This window comes from Pipistrellus hanaki, assembly GCF_964339955.1.
Source record: "Pipistrellus hanaki genome assembly, chromosome: 3".
In the NCBI taxonomy this organism is placed as follows: Eukaryota; Metazoa; Chordata; class Mammalia; order Chiroptera; family Vespertilionidae; genus Pipistrellus; species Pipistrellus hanaki.
The window spans coordinates 180,358,337-180,373,109 of NC_140505.1; the positions used below are offsets into that span (position 1 = coordinate 180,358,337).

The following is a 14,773-nucleotide window of genomic DNA, read 5'->3' on the forward strand; positions in this document are numbered from 1 at the left end:
AGGAACATCATTAGTTATTAGGGAAATGCAAATCAAAACACAATGAGGAAACATTACATACCTATTAGAATGTCCAAAATTAAAAAGACTAATAAGTGTTGGTGCAGATACAAAGCAACTGGAACTTTCATATTTCGTTGGTGGGAACACAAAATGCTACAGCCATTTTAGAAAATAACTTAGCAATTTCTTATACCCTACAATTCGATAATTACACTCTTACGTAGTCACCCAAGAGAAAATAAAAATATATGTACAAAGACTTATAAACAAATGTTTATAAAAGTTTTATTTGTAATATCCACAAATGGGGAACAACCCAAATGCCCATGCTGGTGAATGAATAAACAAATTAGAGTATATCTACATTTTGGAATAGTACTCAGCAATAAAAAGGAACAAGCTATTGATGCATGAATGAATCTCAAAAGCATAAAGCTAAATGAAAGAAGCCATACACATAATAAGCCATACACATAAGACTACATAATACATGTGTCATGTATATGAAATGGTAGAAAATTCTAGTAATATCAATAGAAAGCAAATAAGTGATTATCAGGAATTGGAAATGATTGGGAGGGGGTGAGACTGCCTGATAAAAAAATATCAAGTTGTTCTGGCTGGGTAGCTCAGTTAGAGCCCCCTCCCAATATGCCATTATGGTTTTGCAAAAGGGCTGAGGGAATTTAGGAATGATTGAAATTATCTTGATTGTGGTAGTTAGTGGTTACATGATTGTATAGATTTGTCAAAATACATAGTGCACTTAAAATGTGCAAGTTTTAGTACATGTAAAAATACCTCAAAAAGTCAATTTTTTAAAATGATGTCAGGATCCTGAAAAGCATCCTAACCCCATCCCCCAGATTAGATTAGGTCCACTGTATGCTCTCTCATCATTCTTGTCTTTGTTGTAAGTAATTGTTTAATTTTTTTGGCTCACCAAGTAGATTTTCCGTTTTGGAGACAAGACCCACATCTATCTTATGTAATGCTATATGTCATAGCACAACACCTAGCACACATGAAGTGCTCGATAAATACAAGCCAAACTGGCATAGGTCTATGCTATGCTTATTGACTCATATATCTATTTATTTGGAGATGTACGGCAAAGGGATGCCCAAAGGTTGCCTGATGAGCTCATTTTGGATGACTTGCCACTATAAAAAGATATCAAGTTGCTCTGGCTGGGTAGCTCAGTTAGAGCCTCCTCCCAATATGCCATTGTGGTTTTGTGGTTCAATCCCCAGGCCGGGCATATGTAGGAATCAACTAATGAATGCATGAACGTGGAACAAAAAAATCTCTGTCTCTCTCTCTCTCTCTCTCTCTCTCTCTCTCTCTCTCTCAAATTGATAAATAAAAAAATTCTTTTAAAGAACCAGTTGTGCCGAAACCGGTTTGGTTCAGTGGATAAGAGAGTCAGCCTGAGGACTGAAGAGTCCCAGGTTCAATTCCGGTCAGGGGCATGTGCCTTGGTTGCGGGCACATCCCCGGTGGGGAAGGGTGCAAGAGGCAGCTGATCGATGATTCTCTCTCATCCATGTTTCTAACTCTCTATCCCTCTCTCTTCCTCTCTGTAAAAAATCAATAAAATATATTTTAAATAAATAAAGACACCAGTTGCCAATTAAAACAACAAAAGCAATGGGAGAATTACCAATCAGTCACACATGTAGAAATTAAGTGTTGCTGCTCTTTTAGTATTAGTAACCCAGATATCAGAAAGACTGTGAAACAAAGAGGTAGGGTAGACCTTAGAGATAACTGTATATAAGATAAACCAGATAACAACCATTAACATTCTTGCTGGGTAGAGAACAAATTACCTTTAAACATTATCTTCTAGCCCTTAGACAGGGACAGTAATGGGTAAGTCTGGGCCTGGATTGGGCTACTCAGAATATCTTTCTTTCAGTTGACTCTGAGTATGGTTTCTAATCCTGCTTCCAATTGCTCATATTAAGGAGGGTCTGGAAATAGGACTTTCCTCTCTCTCTCTCTCTCTCTCTCTCTTTGAAATAGGACTTTTCATGCAGGTAAAGCTGTTCTTTGACATTCTTGGGATTCTACTCCGAGCCTAATGCAGTTATAATTTATTGTATCAGTTCTAACAGACTTATTTCTTTAATATTTGCAGAAAACAAGGAAAGGGTAGAATTTATTCAATAAATATTTGTTGAGTGCCTACTATGTGCCAGGCATTGCTCTAGGCCAGTGGTCGGCAAACCCATTAGTCAACAGAGCCAAATATTAACAGTACGACGATTGAAATTTCTTTTGAGAGCCAAATTTTTTAAACTTTTACTTCTTCTAATGCTACTTCTTCAAAGTAGACTCACCCAGGCCGTGTTATTTTGTGGAAGAGCCACTCTTAAGGGGCCAAAGAGCCGCATGTGGCTTGTGAGCCACAATTTGCTGACCATGGCTCTAGGCAATGGGCACAGCAGTGAACTAAACAGCAAAAAATAAATAAATAAATAAATAAATAAATAAATAAATAAAATTAATTAAAAATAAAATTATATATATATATATATATATATATATATACACACACACACACACACACACACACACACACACATACACACACACACACCAGCCCCTGTGGATCTTACATTATAGTAGAAGAAGTCAGATAACAAACAAATAATAAAAGTAGAAACTATATCAGATAGCAATAAATAACCATGAAAAAAAAAGTGGCAGGGAGGATAGCTAGAAAGTGCTCAGAGATGGGGGGAGGGGTTCCATTTTGAGTAGGGTAGACCAAGAAGTCGCCATTGAAAAGTGGCATTTGAACTAAAGGAGGCGAGGGAGTCACCCGGGTGGACATCTGGAAGAAGAGCATTTCGGCAGAGGGAAAGACAAGTGAAAAAGCGCCAGGGAAGGAGGGTGGCTGGCAGGTTGGAGGAATTGCAAGGAGGCCAGGACGCTAAACGCTAAACTATACTCTCCCATATGGTAGCTTCAAGCTGCTAGCCACCTGTGGTTACCGAACCCTGAAACGTGCCTGGTTCAAAGAGCGTGATTATCTTAGGGTGAGAGAGGACAATAGAGGGACTGTGTTGTTGTTGTTTTTTAAATATATTTTATTGACTTTTCTACAGAGAGGAAGGGAGAGGGATAGAGAGCTAGAAACATCGACAAGCTGCCTCCTGCACACCCCCTAACTGGGGATGTGCCCGCAACCAAGGTACATGACCTTGACCGGAATTGAACCTGGGGCCCTTGAGTCTGCTGGCTGACGCTCTATCCACTGAGCCAAACCGGTTTCCGCAGAGGAACTGTGTTAACGGCCCCAGTTCTTGACTCTTCCCGGTAACCATGCCCTTTGCTAGTACAAGATGACTCTACTAGTCATCCGAGGAAGAAGTGGAACTTTTTTCCTGCCCTTTGATTCTGAGTTTGCCCCAGCATACATGCCGGAACTCAGCCAAACTCAGCCTACGTCATTGCCCCTCAGGCCCATGCACTAAATAAATGCTTGTTGTCTTAAGCTAGCTAGCTAGTGTCTTGAGGTGGTTTGTTTCATGGCCGTTCTGATGAGGCAGCCTTCCATTTCTTGGCTAGGCTCTGGCTCTCTGCTCCCACCTTGGGAAGCTGTCACGTGGGCATCATACCCTCCAGGGGTCTTCAAACTACGGCCCGCGGGCCACATGCGGCCCGCAGAGGAGTCTGATCCGGCCCGCTAGGTTTTTTGGGCAGTGAGCGCAGCCGAGGTGTTACAGTAGGAATTAGTAGTTCATATAGTCCGGCCCTCCAGCTCTCTGAGGGACCATGATCTGGCCCCCACTTTAAAAAGTTTGAGGACCCCTGCCGGATTGTTAAGTTAAGCATTGGTATTTAGGACATTATTTCTTTGGGGCTAATGTCCTAAGTGCCTGGTATCACTAGCTCCTCTAATGGCTGCAAAATGGCTTGTTTTTTCAATGGAGTGGATGTGGGGCTGGAACGGGGATAATCGTGTGTGTTCTGTTACCTCTTTGGACTTAAAAAGTGGAGCACGCCTGGTGTGGTACTTGATCTCCCAGATCTGAAGGAACTAGAATGATTTCAGTAGAGGACCACCGAGGCTGTAACTGCTGAAGGAGCCCTGACTCTGCTCAGGCTTTGGAGTACCCCACTCCCTGAGACTGAGAAGAATTAGAAATTGAGGGAACAATCTGTGGAGTTTAACCAAAGACATTTTTATGTCGGTATCTTTACATTGTAACACATAAGGGTAAGGTTATTTAAACTTTAGGTTTTAATTCATCCCTAGCAATTCGATTATGGGGGATATAATTTTAAGTTTAGAGTATTTTTGTATTGATAAATTATTTGATTGGATAACTTCTGGCTACCTATATTGGAATGTTCTTCATTAGAAATAGAGAAGAAATTAAGAGTGAGTTTTTGGCCTCGAGACTACCAGGCTTTGGGGTTAATTTAACACATTGTTCTGATCTATTTTAGGGGTTTTTTTTTCTTTTTTTTTTAATTTTTATTTTTTTAAATATATTTTATAGATTTTTTTAACAGAGAGAAAGGAGAGGGATAGAGAGCTAGAAACATCGATGAGAGAGAAACATTGACCAGCTGCCTCCTGCACACCCCCTACCAGGGATGTGCCCGCAACCAATGTACATGTCCTTGACCAGAATCAAACCCAGGACCTTTCAATCCGCAGACCGACAGTCTATCCACTGAGCCAAACCGGTTTCGGCTATTTTAGGGTTTTAATGCATAAAAATTAAATTGCCCATTTGTGATTCTAGGATGATCACAAGGAGTAGTAGTGGCCCATGAAGGTGGATGACAACTCAGGAGGGAAAGATAAGAGCAATACCAGCAGCCTCCTAAAATTCCAACAGTAAGGATAAAAGAACTTAAAAAGTAACTGAAAATGTAGCACTTAAGAACTTCCATGTAGTTATTAGGATGTGATTTACCAAGTCTTCAAGGAATAAGATTATTTTCACCTGTTACAAATGCTTCCACGGCATAGAAATAGATGGAAAGCTACTCAACTTTTTTTAAGTTTAAATTAATGCTGAAACTTTTAAAAAAAGGAGAGCACAAGAATATAAAAGTATGAACCAATATAATGTGTGACTGAGAAAAAAGTCTCAATAAAATATTAACAAATTGAAACCAGCCATGTATTAAAAGAATTATGACTCCACAAGATTAATCCCAGGAATGCAAAAAGCCTCAACATTAGCAAACCTCTTATTGGAGTTTACTGCATTAATAAAGAAGAAAATATGCATGGTTATCTTTACATATGCATTTGATAAAATCTAATAGCCATTTCCGATAATACTCTTAGCAAACTAAAGTAGAATAAATTTCCTTAATTTGATAAAGAGTATCTTCTACATGGTGGAACATTGGAAGCTTTCCTGGAAAAAATAAAGATGCTAGCTAGCTATTCCTACTACAGTTAGCATTGGACTGAAGATCTTAGGCAGTGAAATTCAATAAGAAAAATAAATGAGTTATTACAAGGAAGAAACAAAACTATGATTACTAAAATTATGGTATCAGTAGACAATATGATTCTAGTTAAAATCCTACAAAATCATCTTTTAAAAAAATGATTAGAACTATCTTGAGTGGGATGTTGCTTTACAACTGTATACAGTTAGCAAAACTCATTAAATTGGGTATTTAATAATGTGCATTTAATTGTCTGAAGATTTTTACCTCAAAAACCATTAGAATTAATAAGAGAGATCTCTGCAACGTCTGGATTAAATAAATCAGTAGCTTTGAAGAATAGAAAAAAATCCCATTCACACCAGCAACCAAACCTAGAAATATGTAAAATCTACATGAAGAAATCTGTGGACCTTTATTAAAGGGCAAAAAAGAAACCCTGAATTAATGAGTTCTATGTTCCTATAAGAGAGCTTCAATCTACACTAGTAAAAGAGAAAGATGCAAATTGACTGTACCTTTGCCACGCCCACCAGCCAATCAGGAGTGGACATGCAAATTGGCCCAACAAAAAAATGGCAGGTTAATTTGCATACGCAGGTGCTGAGCAGCCAGGGGCAGAGCAGGATGCTTGCATCATTGCCATGGTGATGATGCAGGTGTTCCTCACCACCCCAGCCAATCCAGGTCCCCCTTTATAGTGTGGGAAGGCAGGAAGGCGGCATCAGGCCAAAGAGAAGGTGGTGCCAGCAGCCAGAGGAAGGAAGGCCCATTCTTGCATGAATCTTCATGCATCGGGCCTCTAGTGTTTTATAAAAAGTCCGTTCTTGCCCAGGCTGATTTTCTCAGTGAAAACAAACCAAAGGGTTGTGAGTTCGATTCCCAGTCAAGGGGTATCTCACTGGTAGGCTCAATCCCTAGTCCCTGTTGGTGTGAGTATGGAAGGCAACCAATTGATGGGTCTCTCTTGCATCGATGTTTCTCTCCCCCCTCCTTCTTCCCTCCCTCCCTTCCACTCTCACTAAAACTCAATGGAAAAAAAAATATTCTCAGGTGAGGATTTTTAAACAAAAAGTCAATTCTCTCTCAATTAATCTGTATATTTAAGACAATTCCAATTAGAATCCCAAAATGTGTTTGTTTGTTTGTTTGTTTGTTTATTTCTCCTGGATACAAAAGAGCATGCCACCTTTCTTGTTCTTCTTTGGGCCTCCTTGCTCAATAGTTATCCCAGGTGAACTGTAGTCAGCCACCCATTCTCCAAGCCTTGAGTTTGGTGCCTTTTTTTGATTCACACCAAGGTGCCACATAGACAAGGTAAGGCCTTGTAAAACACATGGTTGGAGAGGTAGCCTAAATAAGAACGAAAAGACAAAAACCATAAGGAAAGAATTCCTGTATTTGACTACACCAAAATTTTACATTTCTATATGATAAAAAAAAAAAAATGGCAGAGACAAGATTAAAACACAAATAGCATTTGAGATGAGACAAAAAAAAAAAAAAATAGTACTAGATTGTACCTAAATATTTGTGGTTCTTTAAATCTGGCTGTAAGTTATATTATCTTTAAAAGGGAATATAGTGATGAGGGTACAGGATTAATAAAGCTTTTACCCTTCTGCATGGCAGTTGGACCTTCAGTTAACTTTCTGTTACCTGTTCCTCTAAAACCTGATAAAATAGACTTGTCAACTATGTCGTTAGCCGACGTTACTTATATTAGAGCAATTACTTGATTGGTAAATTGCATTTGGTCTGGCAAAACTGTAATTAGCTGATGGGAGAGCATAGCTTTGGGCTTTCCTGAGTGTGAAAACTCTTTAATTGGCCCTGGTGGGTCCCTGGAAGCTGTGTCTGTGGGATGGGTACAAGGAAGACTGGCTCCTGAGAGTTATGAGTCTTCTAAGTCAGGGCAGCTGCCCCAGGAACCTGGCATAAGTCTTCTTTCCTTGCACCTGAGCTGTCACGTGGTGGCAGGCGGGTTAGGAGGGAGCAGCTGTGTGATCACTTTGTAGATTACTGCACGCACTCCCAGGCAGGGGCAACACCTAACGCTGCTGTGGCTCCCTCCAAATGAATCTGATGCTCAGTGTAGCACATGGTGGTCTTAGCGAATCTCGATGCTGAGTTGTACTTAAGAAGACCCCTGGTGGATGCTGCATGCGGTGATACGGTTTATTATATAGAAAAAGGCTGATGGGGTAGAATCCTGTTGGATAATCAGTCTGAGTGTGAACGACACCGGTGAGGGATCTGATGGCTATCATGAGTTCATAATACCGTATGTTTCCCTGTTCCCTCTTGTGATAGTTGCGAATATGGGGCCAGAAGAGTGTATACACCTCTGTGTCATGAGCCTAGGAAGCCCAAATCTGTAATGTGATATCAGGCATTTCACGGTGGAGCAAAGTCTCTTCACCTCACATGTTTCAAGCAAGTGATGAAGGACCTGTCTGAGTTTTAGGGGTGGAAGTTTTCCTTGACCCTAGATATGCCTTTAAATCTATTGAACCTGGCCCTTTTTTTTTTTTTTAAATCAATCTTTATTGTTCATATTATTACAAAGGCTCCTCATTTCTTCCCCCCTCCACCAGGTTTTTTGTGTTTTTTTAAGAGAGAGAGAGAGAGAGAGAGAGAGAGAGAGAGAGAGAGAAGAGATTGATTTGTTGTTTCACTTTTTTATGCATTCACTGGCTGTTTCTTGTATCTTGTAGGTGCCCTGACCAGAGAGGAACCTGAAACCGTGGTGTATTGGACGACACTCTAACCAACTGAACTACCCAGCCGGGGCTTTGAACCTGATTTTTAGTGGCCTGCATTCCCCCTTTATAAGTAGATCCACATAGGGCTGCACAAGCCTAGGCCCAGTGTCCTTGGAGGTTTAGCATCCCTGCTACTCAATCCAGTCAGTCTTGTGGGGACATCTTTAAAGTGGCAGAGAACATGTATCTGGGGCAAAACTGACTGGAGAGTGACTGGGAGTCAGAACCTCCTTTTTGTCTCTTTTGTCTTGGAGAAGGAGGCCCCGCCCACTCCCCCACCTTCACAGCTTGTGAGTAAAACAGTGCTTCTCACTACTGGCGGACATTCAGGCCATTTCCTTTTTTCTTTCTTAAAATCCACTACAAACGATGTTGCAATCGATATGAATGCATGCAGAAATCCATATAGGTGCATTTATTTTTGGACAAATTGTAGGGATCTCCGGGTCAAAGGATATGTGATGCGCACTATTCATTTCAATACTTATTTTCCCAAAAGCGTGTAGCAGTTGATGCTTCTGCCCCTTCCCCAAATCTTTGCCTGCCCGGGATGTTAGCAACCTTTTTCATTTCTGCCAATCTGAGTGGAAAAATATCTTTTAACTGTTCTCTCCTTTGCTCCCCACCCTCCAAATCTATTCTCCACTCTGCAGATGGTGATCGGTTTAAAAAACAAATTTTACTCCATCATCTCCCAGCTCAAAATACACCACTTATTTTCTGTCATTCTTAGAATAAAGGCCAATATCTTTGACATAACAAAACAAAACAAAACAAAACAAAAAACAAAACAAAACACCTTGCGATCTAATCGTCTACCTGCCTCTCAGGTGGGCTTTTCTCCCAGCAGGAAGGGCCTTCTCCAGGTCTGACTTTACTGAGAAATTAAGATGACATATTAGCCGAGACCGGTTTGGCTCAGTGGTAGAGCGTCGGTCTGCGGACTGAAAGGTCCCAGGTTCAATTCCAGTCAAGGGCACACGGTGGGAGGTGTGTGAGGTGTGCAGGAGGCGGCTGGTCAATGATTCTCTCTCATCGATGTTTCTGGCTCTCTCTCTCCCTTCCTCTCTGTAAAAAAATCAATAAAATATATATTTAAAAAAAAAGATGACATATTAGTCCTAACTGGTTTGGCTCAGTGGATAGAGCTTTGGCCTGCTGAAAGGTCCCAAGTTTGATTCTGGTCAAGGGCATGTACCTTGGTTGTGGGCACATCCCCAGTAGGGAGTGTGCAGGAGGCAGCTGATTGATGTTTCTCTCTCATCGATATTTCTAACTCTCTATCCCTCTCTCTTCCTCTCTGTAAAAAATCAATAAAATATATATATATTTTTAAAAAGATGACATATTAGCTTGTTTGCTGAAAAAAAAAAACCTCATAGGGAGTTAGGCTTTTCAAAAATGTGACTAACCTATGCCTGAAAGGAATAATTATTTCTCTATTATGTGCCTTGATGGAAGTGCTTTTCCAGTTGCTTGGGGCAGATCATTTAAAGTAAACAGGGAAACGAAGGACTTGTCAAAAAATAAAAAATATAAAAAAAACATGTTAGGGCGACACCTTGGCTCCCAAGGCGCAGGCAGAAAGTCTGAGGGTAAATGGAGGGGGTTTTTGCTTCTCTTGTTTTTAAGTTGGACTTTTAAAGCTGAACCTGCCTTTAATGTGCTGGTTTGCAGAACAGGAAACCTGATTTTTCTGCGCGATAACACATTCTTTGACATTAACCCGTACAGTTGGATTTTTAATGACACTTTCATCTTCAAAGCCCTTTGCCATCACGGGCGGATTAATTATTCGTTGTTTTTCTTTTTTCTTTTTAGTTGTGTGTTAAAAAGTCTTCAAAGCCTTCATCCTTTCCTCCTTGGAATTGGGGCTCTTCGCCTTTCAAATGTTGCTTTCCTGCCCCCAAGGGGGACAATAAATTGCCTCTCTCTCTCACTCTTTCTCTCTCTTTTTAAGACAAAGAGAATACAATAGAAATATACTCTTTACACTGTGGAGAGCTGATGTCCTTATATCCTGGGTAGGATTAGAAGAGGTCGGAAAGCAGTGTTTAAACCGTGTTTACAGTAAGCACTGTGAGATGTAACTCTGGCGAAGCGTGTTTGTTACCGCTCGGGCTTTTGATGTGCCTCCTGAGAAGTACCAGCTACACAGAGCGCCCTGCGCTCGCCAGCCTGGAGCCTCATGGGTTAGTGTTGCTCAAGTATTATTTCCATGCCTGTCCCCTTCAAACAGCGTCTCATTGGGTCTCTTAAAGACTTGGTTTTGGAGAAGAAAACCCTCAAGCCTTCCCACCCCCCCCCACCCCCCCACCCACCCCGGGGTCCTCCTGGATTTGACACATTTTGTAACCACCAGGGAGCAGTCTTCCTTTGGATGAGGTCTTCTCTCCACCTCCCCCCAAAATGAAAGAGCATGTGCAAGTTTGCAAACAGCCTTGAAAGCCCTTTCCATTAGCCCTGGACGCCGCCGGAAACCACAAAGGGCAGCTCACGTTTTGATTTTCCAGGAGAGAGCCTCCGGTGGAGCCTCGCCCCGCCGCCAGGAGGCCTGTTTGGTTCCTGGGAGGAGCCCTCGCGAATCCTCGAGGATTCCCCGGCCCTTGAAGACCCAGCTCAGCGGATTACAGTAATTGCCAACCTCGGGAGGCTCCGGGAGATTTACTCTGTTTGCTGTGCGCTCACATTTCCAGGCTGGGCGAGCGAGCAGAGGAACCCCTTTTGTTATCTTTTTGAAAGAAGAAGATCAGAGAGGAAGACGAGGTTTGAAGTGTGGATTAGGGAGGGTCCTAAATCTCCGCCTGGCACCTCCGTCTGGAACTTTATAAAGGGACTGAGGGGTGCCCTGGCTTGACGGGATCATGCAAAGTTTCCCTGGAACGGAGCTTGGGGACTCAGACGCTTCCCCCCAAACAGAGCTTCTGCGCCGGGCAGTCTGAATGGACCGTCCTCTCCGCTTTGAAGATCTGCAGCCTCATTTTCTGCCGAGACGTTGCCTTCTTGGTTGACCTGATCGCTGGCTTTTTTGGGCGAGTGATGGAGACGCGTACATCGGCCGGCCTGCTGACCTTGCCATACCCCCTCCACCCGGGGCCCCTGAGCCTGCCCGAGGCCCTGCCCCGCCTCCCCCTGCGGGACCCCTTCAGGGTCTCCCTGCACCTGGACGCTGCCGCGTGCTGCGCCCCGAGGCGGCCCTACCTGCCCCTGCCGCTGGACGGCGCCCTCGAGCCCGCCTTCCTCCGCAGGCGCAACGAGCGCGAGCGGCAGCGGGTGCGCTGCGTGAACGAGGGCTACGCGCGCCTGCGGGACCACCTGCCCCGCGAGCTGGCGGGCAAGCGGCTGAGCAAGGTGGAGACGCTGCGCGCCGCCATCGGCTACATCCGGCACCTGCAGGGGCTGCTGGAGCGCCACCCGCGGGGCCAGGAGGGCGCGGCCGGCCCGCCGCGCAGGTCCGAGTGCAACAGCGACGGCGAGTCCAAGGCCTCGTCCGCGCCTTCGCCCTGCAGCGAGCCCGAGGAAGGCGGGTGCTAGCGAGCCCGGGGACCCCCCGCCTGGATCCCCGCCTGGACCCCCGCCTGGACCCCCGCCTGGATCCCTGCCTGGACCCCGGCGCCCGCCGCACCGCGCGCCTTTGCCGTCTGGTCTAAGGTTTTCTCCAAAGGTGGTTGCGTTTTTAACCTGGTTTCTCCTCCAAGGAAAAAAAAAATTAGAAAAAATAAATGAGTGCGTTCAAAGGGAAAAAAAGATGTTCTGACATTCTGGTTGGATGCCCTCCTCCCCCTTTTATTGGCTTCGTGCCTCCAGCGTCCAGGTGCTTGCTTAAGGAAGCTTCTGTGCCCGGTTCGGAGCACCTCCTTCTGCAAACCCAAAGGGCGTTTCCCTCCGTCGTTGCTGTGGGTCAATCGTGTACGAACATATTGCAATTGATCCAACCTGAACCATAGAAGAACTTTCCCAAAATAAATAAGTAAGGGACCGTTCTTAAGACGAGAGGGAGGCTTTCCTGCATTTTCTCCCTTAGCAATGACCTTGGCGGCGGTGCCTTGCTCGGGCGCAGGTGACTGGGAGCTGACAGCCGGGAGCGGTGGCCAGCGGCCTGCGGGCCAGTCTGTGCTGCTGCCTGAACAGGTGAACCGCAGCCTCTGAGAAGGCTACGTGTATACTTGATACTCCCTGCTTCATCAAAAAAGTGGCTATTTTGGGAACTCCATAGGATTCAGCAGATAACGTGTTAATGTCAATGATCTTTTTGGAAGAGAACTCAGATTTGTGTGAAAACTTCCTCCCAGCTGTTTTTTTCTTTTCTTCTTCTTTGCATCGCTCTTGTCGTTCTTAGTCAACTGTTGGATAACTTGAAGGGACACGGTGACTTCTGTTTGTTTAAAGTAAATGCTTAGATGGTTGAACGGGATGGACTGGGGTGGGTCCATTCTCACACTTGCATCACTTTGAGCGCTCCCAATTGCTGAATGACTCCGGCTTGTTCCTAGTCTCTTAAAAATACTTAATTCTGGTCATTTTTTTTTTAAATCTGAGAAACAATTATAAAACCATAGATAAGTTAAAAAAAAAAACTATTGACATAAGATGAACTTCCTCTCTCAGTTCTTTTCTAATATGCTGAATTGCCCTTTCCGCATTTGTAGCTTTGGTATGGGGGTGGGGACGGGGCCAGGAAATAAACAAGGAGAGGAAACTGACAAGGGTGAGTTGTTTCACTTGACCCCCACACTGGTAATTCAACCAGTGTGGGGGTCAAGTGAATTACCCCCCACCCCCCCCATTCTACAGATGTGTCAACTGAGGGAAGCTAGTGACCAGTGAACGTCTTCCACATGCCAGGAATTAGGCTGTGTGCTTTTTTTTACATTTGGTTGTATTTAATTTTCATACATCTCTGAGGTGGGTATTACTCCTATTTTGTGGTTTAAAAAAAGCAGCTCAAGGAGATTGCCTGCCTGGCCCAGACCAGTGTTGCTGCCATTAGTGTAGCTGAGGTCCAGTCCTCCCTCCGTCTGACCCCAACGCCTAACGTGCCGTCTCCCTTATCATGCCTTCCCTTGCTCTCAGCTAATGTTACTTGGGCCGAGGAATACCGAATCCATGTTAGAAAGTGTAATTACGAGTATTTATAACGATGAGTATAAGGGTATTCTGTTGTTTTTTGCTGCACAGATAGATAAATGCCGTGCAATGATTCACAACCAAGCTTTCTTTTTCCTAAGAATCGGGGTGGAGCTCTTGAGTTTGAATGAGCAGGATATAAGAGCCGTTTTCTCTAATCTCACACACACCCACGTTAGCCTGCAGGCAGGTTGTTATTCTACACTAGAGGCCCGGTGCACAAAATTCAGGCACCGGACAGGGGTTGTGTCCCTCAGCTTGGCCTGCGTCCTTTTGCAGTTCAGGACCCCTTGGGGGATGTCTGCCTCCCATGAGCCCAGCTTCTGGCTGAGTAGGGGGAGCAGGGGCATGGGGGGAGGGGGAGATGAGCATCATTTAACCAGAAGCTAGCTTGCTGGTCCTTAGGAGCTGGCCCTGCCACCACCCCCCAACCCGCGCCCCCCTCCCCCCTCCCCTGCCCACTGGTCATTCAGGAAGGTCACTCTTGCTTCAGCCCTCACAGCTCCCGCGGCGTCAGGACATTTGGCTGTTCAGTCTAATTAGCATTATAGCTCTTTATTATATAGGATGGGGGCTTCAGTGAAGCAAGCGTAACTGAGATATATTTACTAATTAGGAAAAAAGAAAAGGGAAAACATTCATGCTGCCTTCCTAGGTGAGTTGGGGAAATGCTAATTAACCAAGTTGTTTAAAACCTTGAGAGACTTTTTTAGGGGTCTTTGTGGGGCAGTAATCACAATGTCCATTCCTTTATTCTACTCTCTTTTCCAAAGTAGGAATAATAACCTGATCAGGTAGCTCAGTTGGTTAGAGCATCGTCCTGATATGCCAAGTTTGAAGGTTTGATCCCCAGTCAGGGTGCAGACAAGAATCAACCAATGAATGCATAAATAAGTGGAACAACAAATCAGTGCTTTTCTCTCTCTCTTTCTCAAATCAATAAATAAAAAATTTAAAAGTAGGAATAATAATAAAAAGTATATTTTGTTTCATCTACATAGACTATGTGATTGTTTTTTAACTGCAGGGAAAAAGAAATACTTTTTCTTTACTTTGTTAAAATAGTTGTATAAAGTCTTTGAATAAATATCCTTTGCTGAGATAAATGACTTATAAAGAGAAGGAAGGTCAGTTTTAAAAGAGAACTTTATTTTGAATAAAATGCCTTGAGAGACTTTCAATGTGGTTTTGTTTGCTGAGACTAAAGCAATAATTTTGAGAAACCTTTAAAAAATAAAATAAAATCCCAGCTCAATTATATACCTATTTTTAGGGGAAAAACAAAATCAGGCAGTTTTTCTGGAACCTTCCTGATGGCTTACAGGAGGAGCACAATTCCAGGAATGAGACCTTTTAAAATGTTCAATCTCCCCTTTTCCTGTGAATGAATGCCTCATTAACACTAGAACCATTTGATTCTCAAAAGGAAGAAAATGGGTTCTAGGTAC

At 43.5% G+C, this 14,773-nt stretch overlaps 1 protein-coding gene across 1 annotated transcript; it reads left to right on the forward strand.

Moving 5' to 3' along the window:
• Positions 1 to 10,640: 10,640 nt before the first annotated feature.
• On the forward strand, positions 10,641 to 14,346 carry ASCL4 (achaete-scute family bHLH transcription factor 4). The gene has a single exon (XM_084880186.1). The coding sequence runs from the start codon at positions 11,238 to 11,240 to the stop codon at positions 11,730 to 11,732; it is 495 nt and encodes a 164-aa protein (XP_084736312.1). The 5' UTR covers positions 10,641 to 11,237; the 3' UTR covers positions 11,733 to 14,346.
• The last annotated feature ends 427 nt before the right edge of the window (positions 14,347 to 14,773 follow it).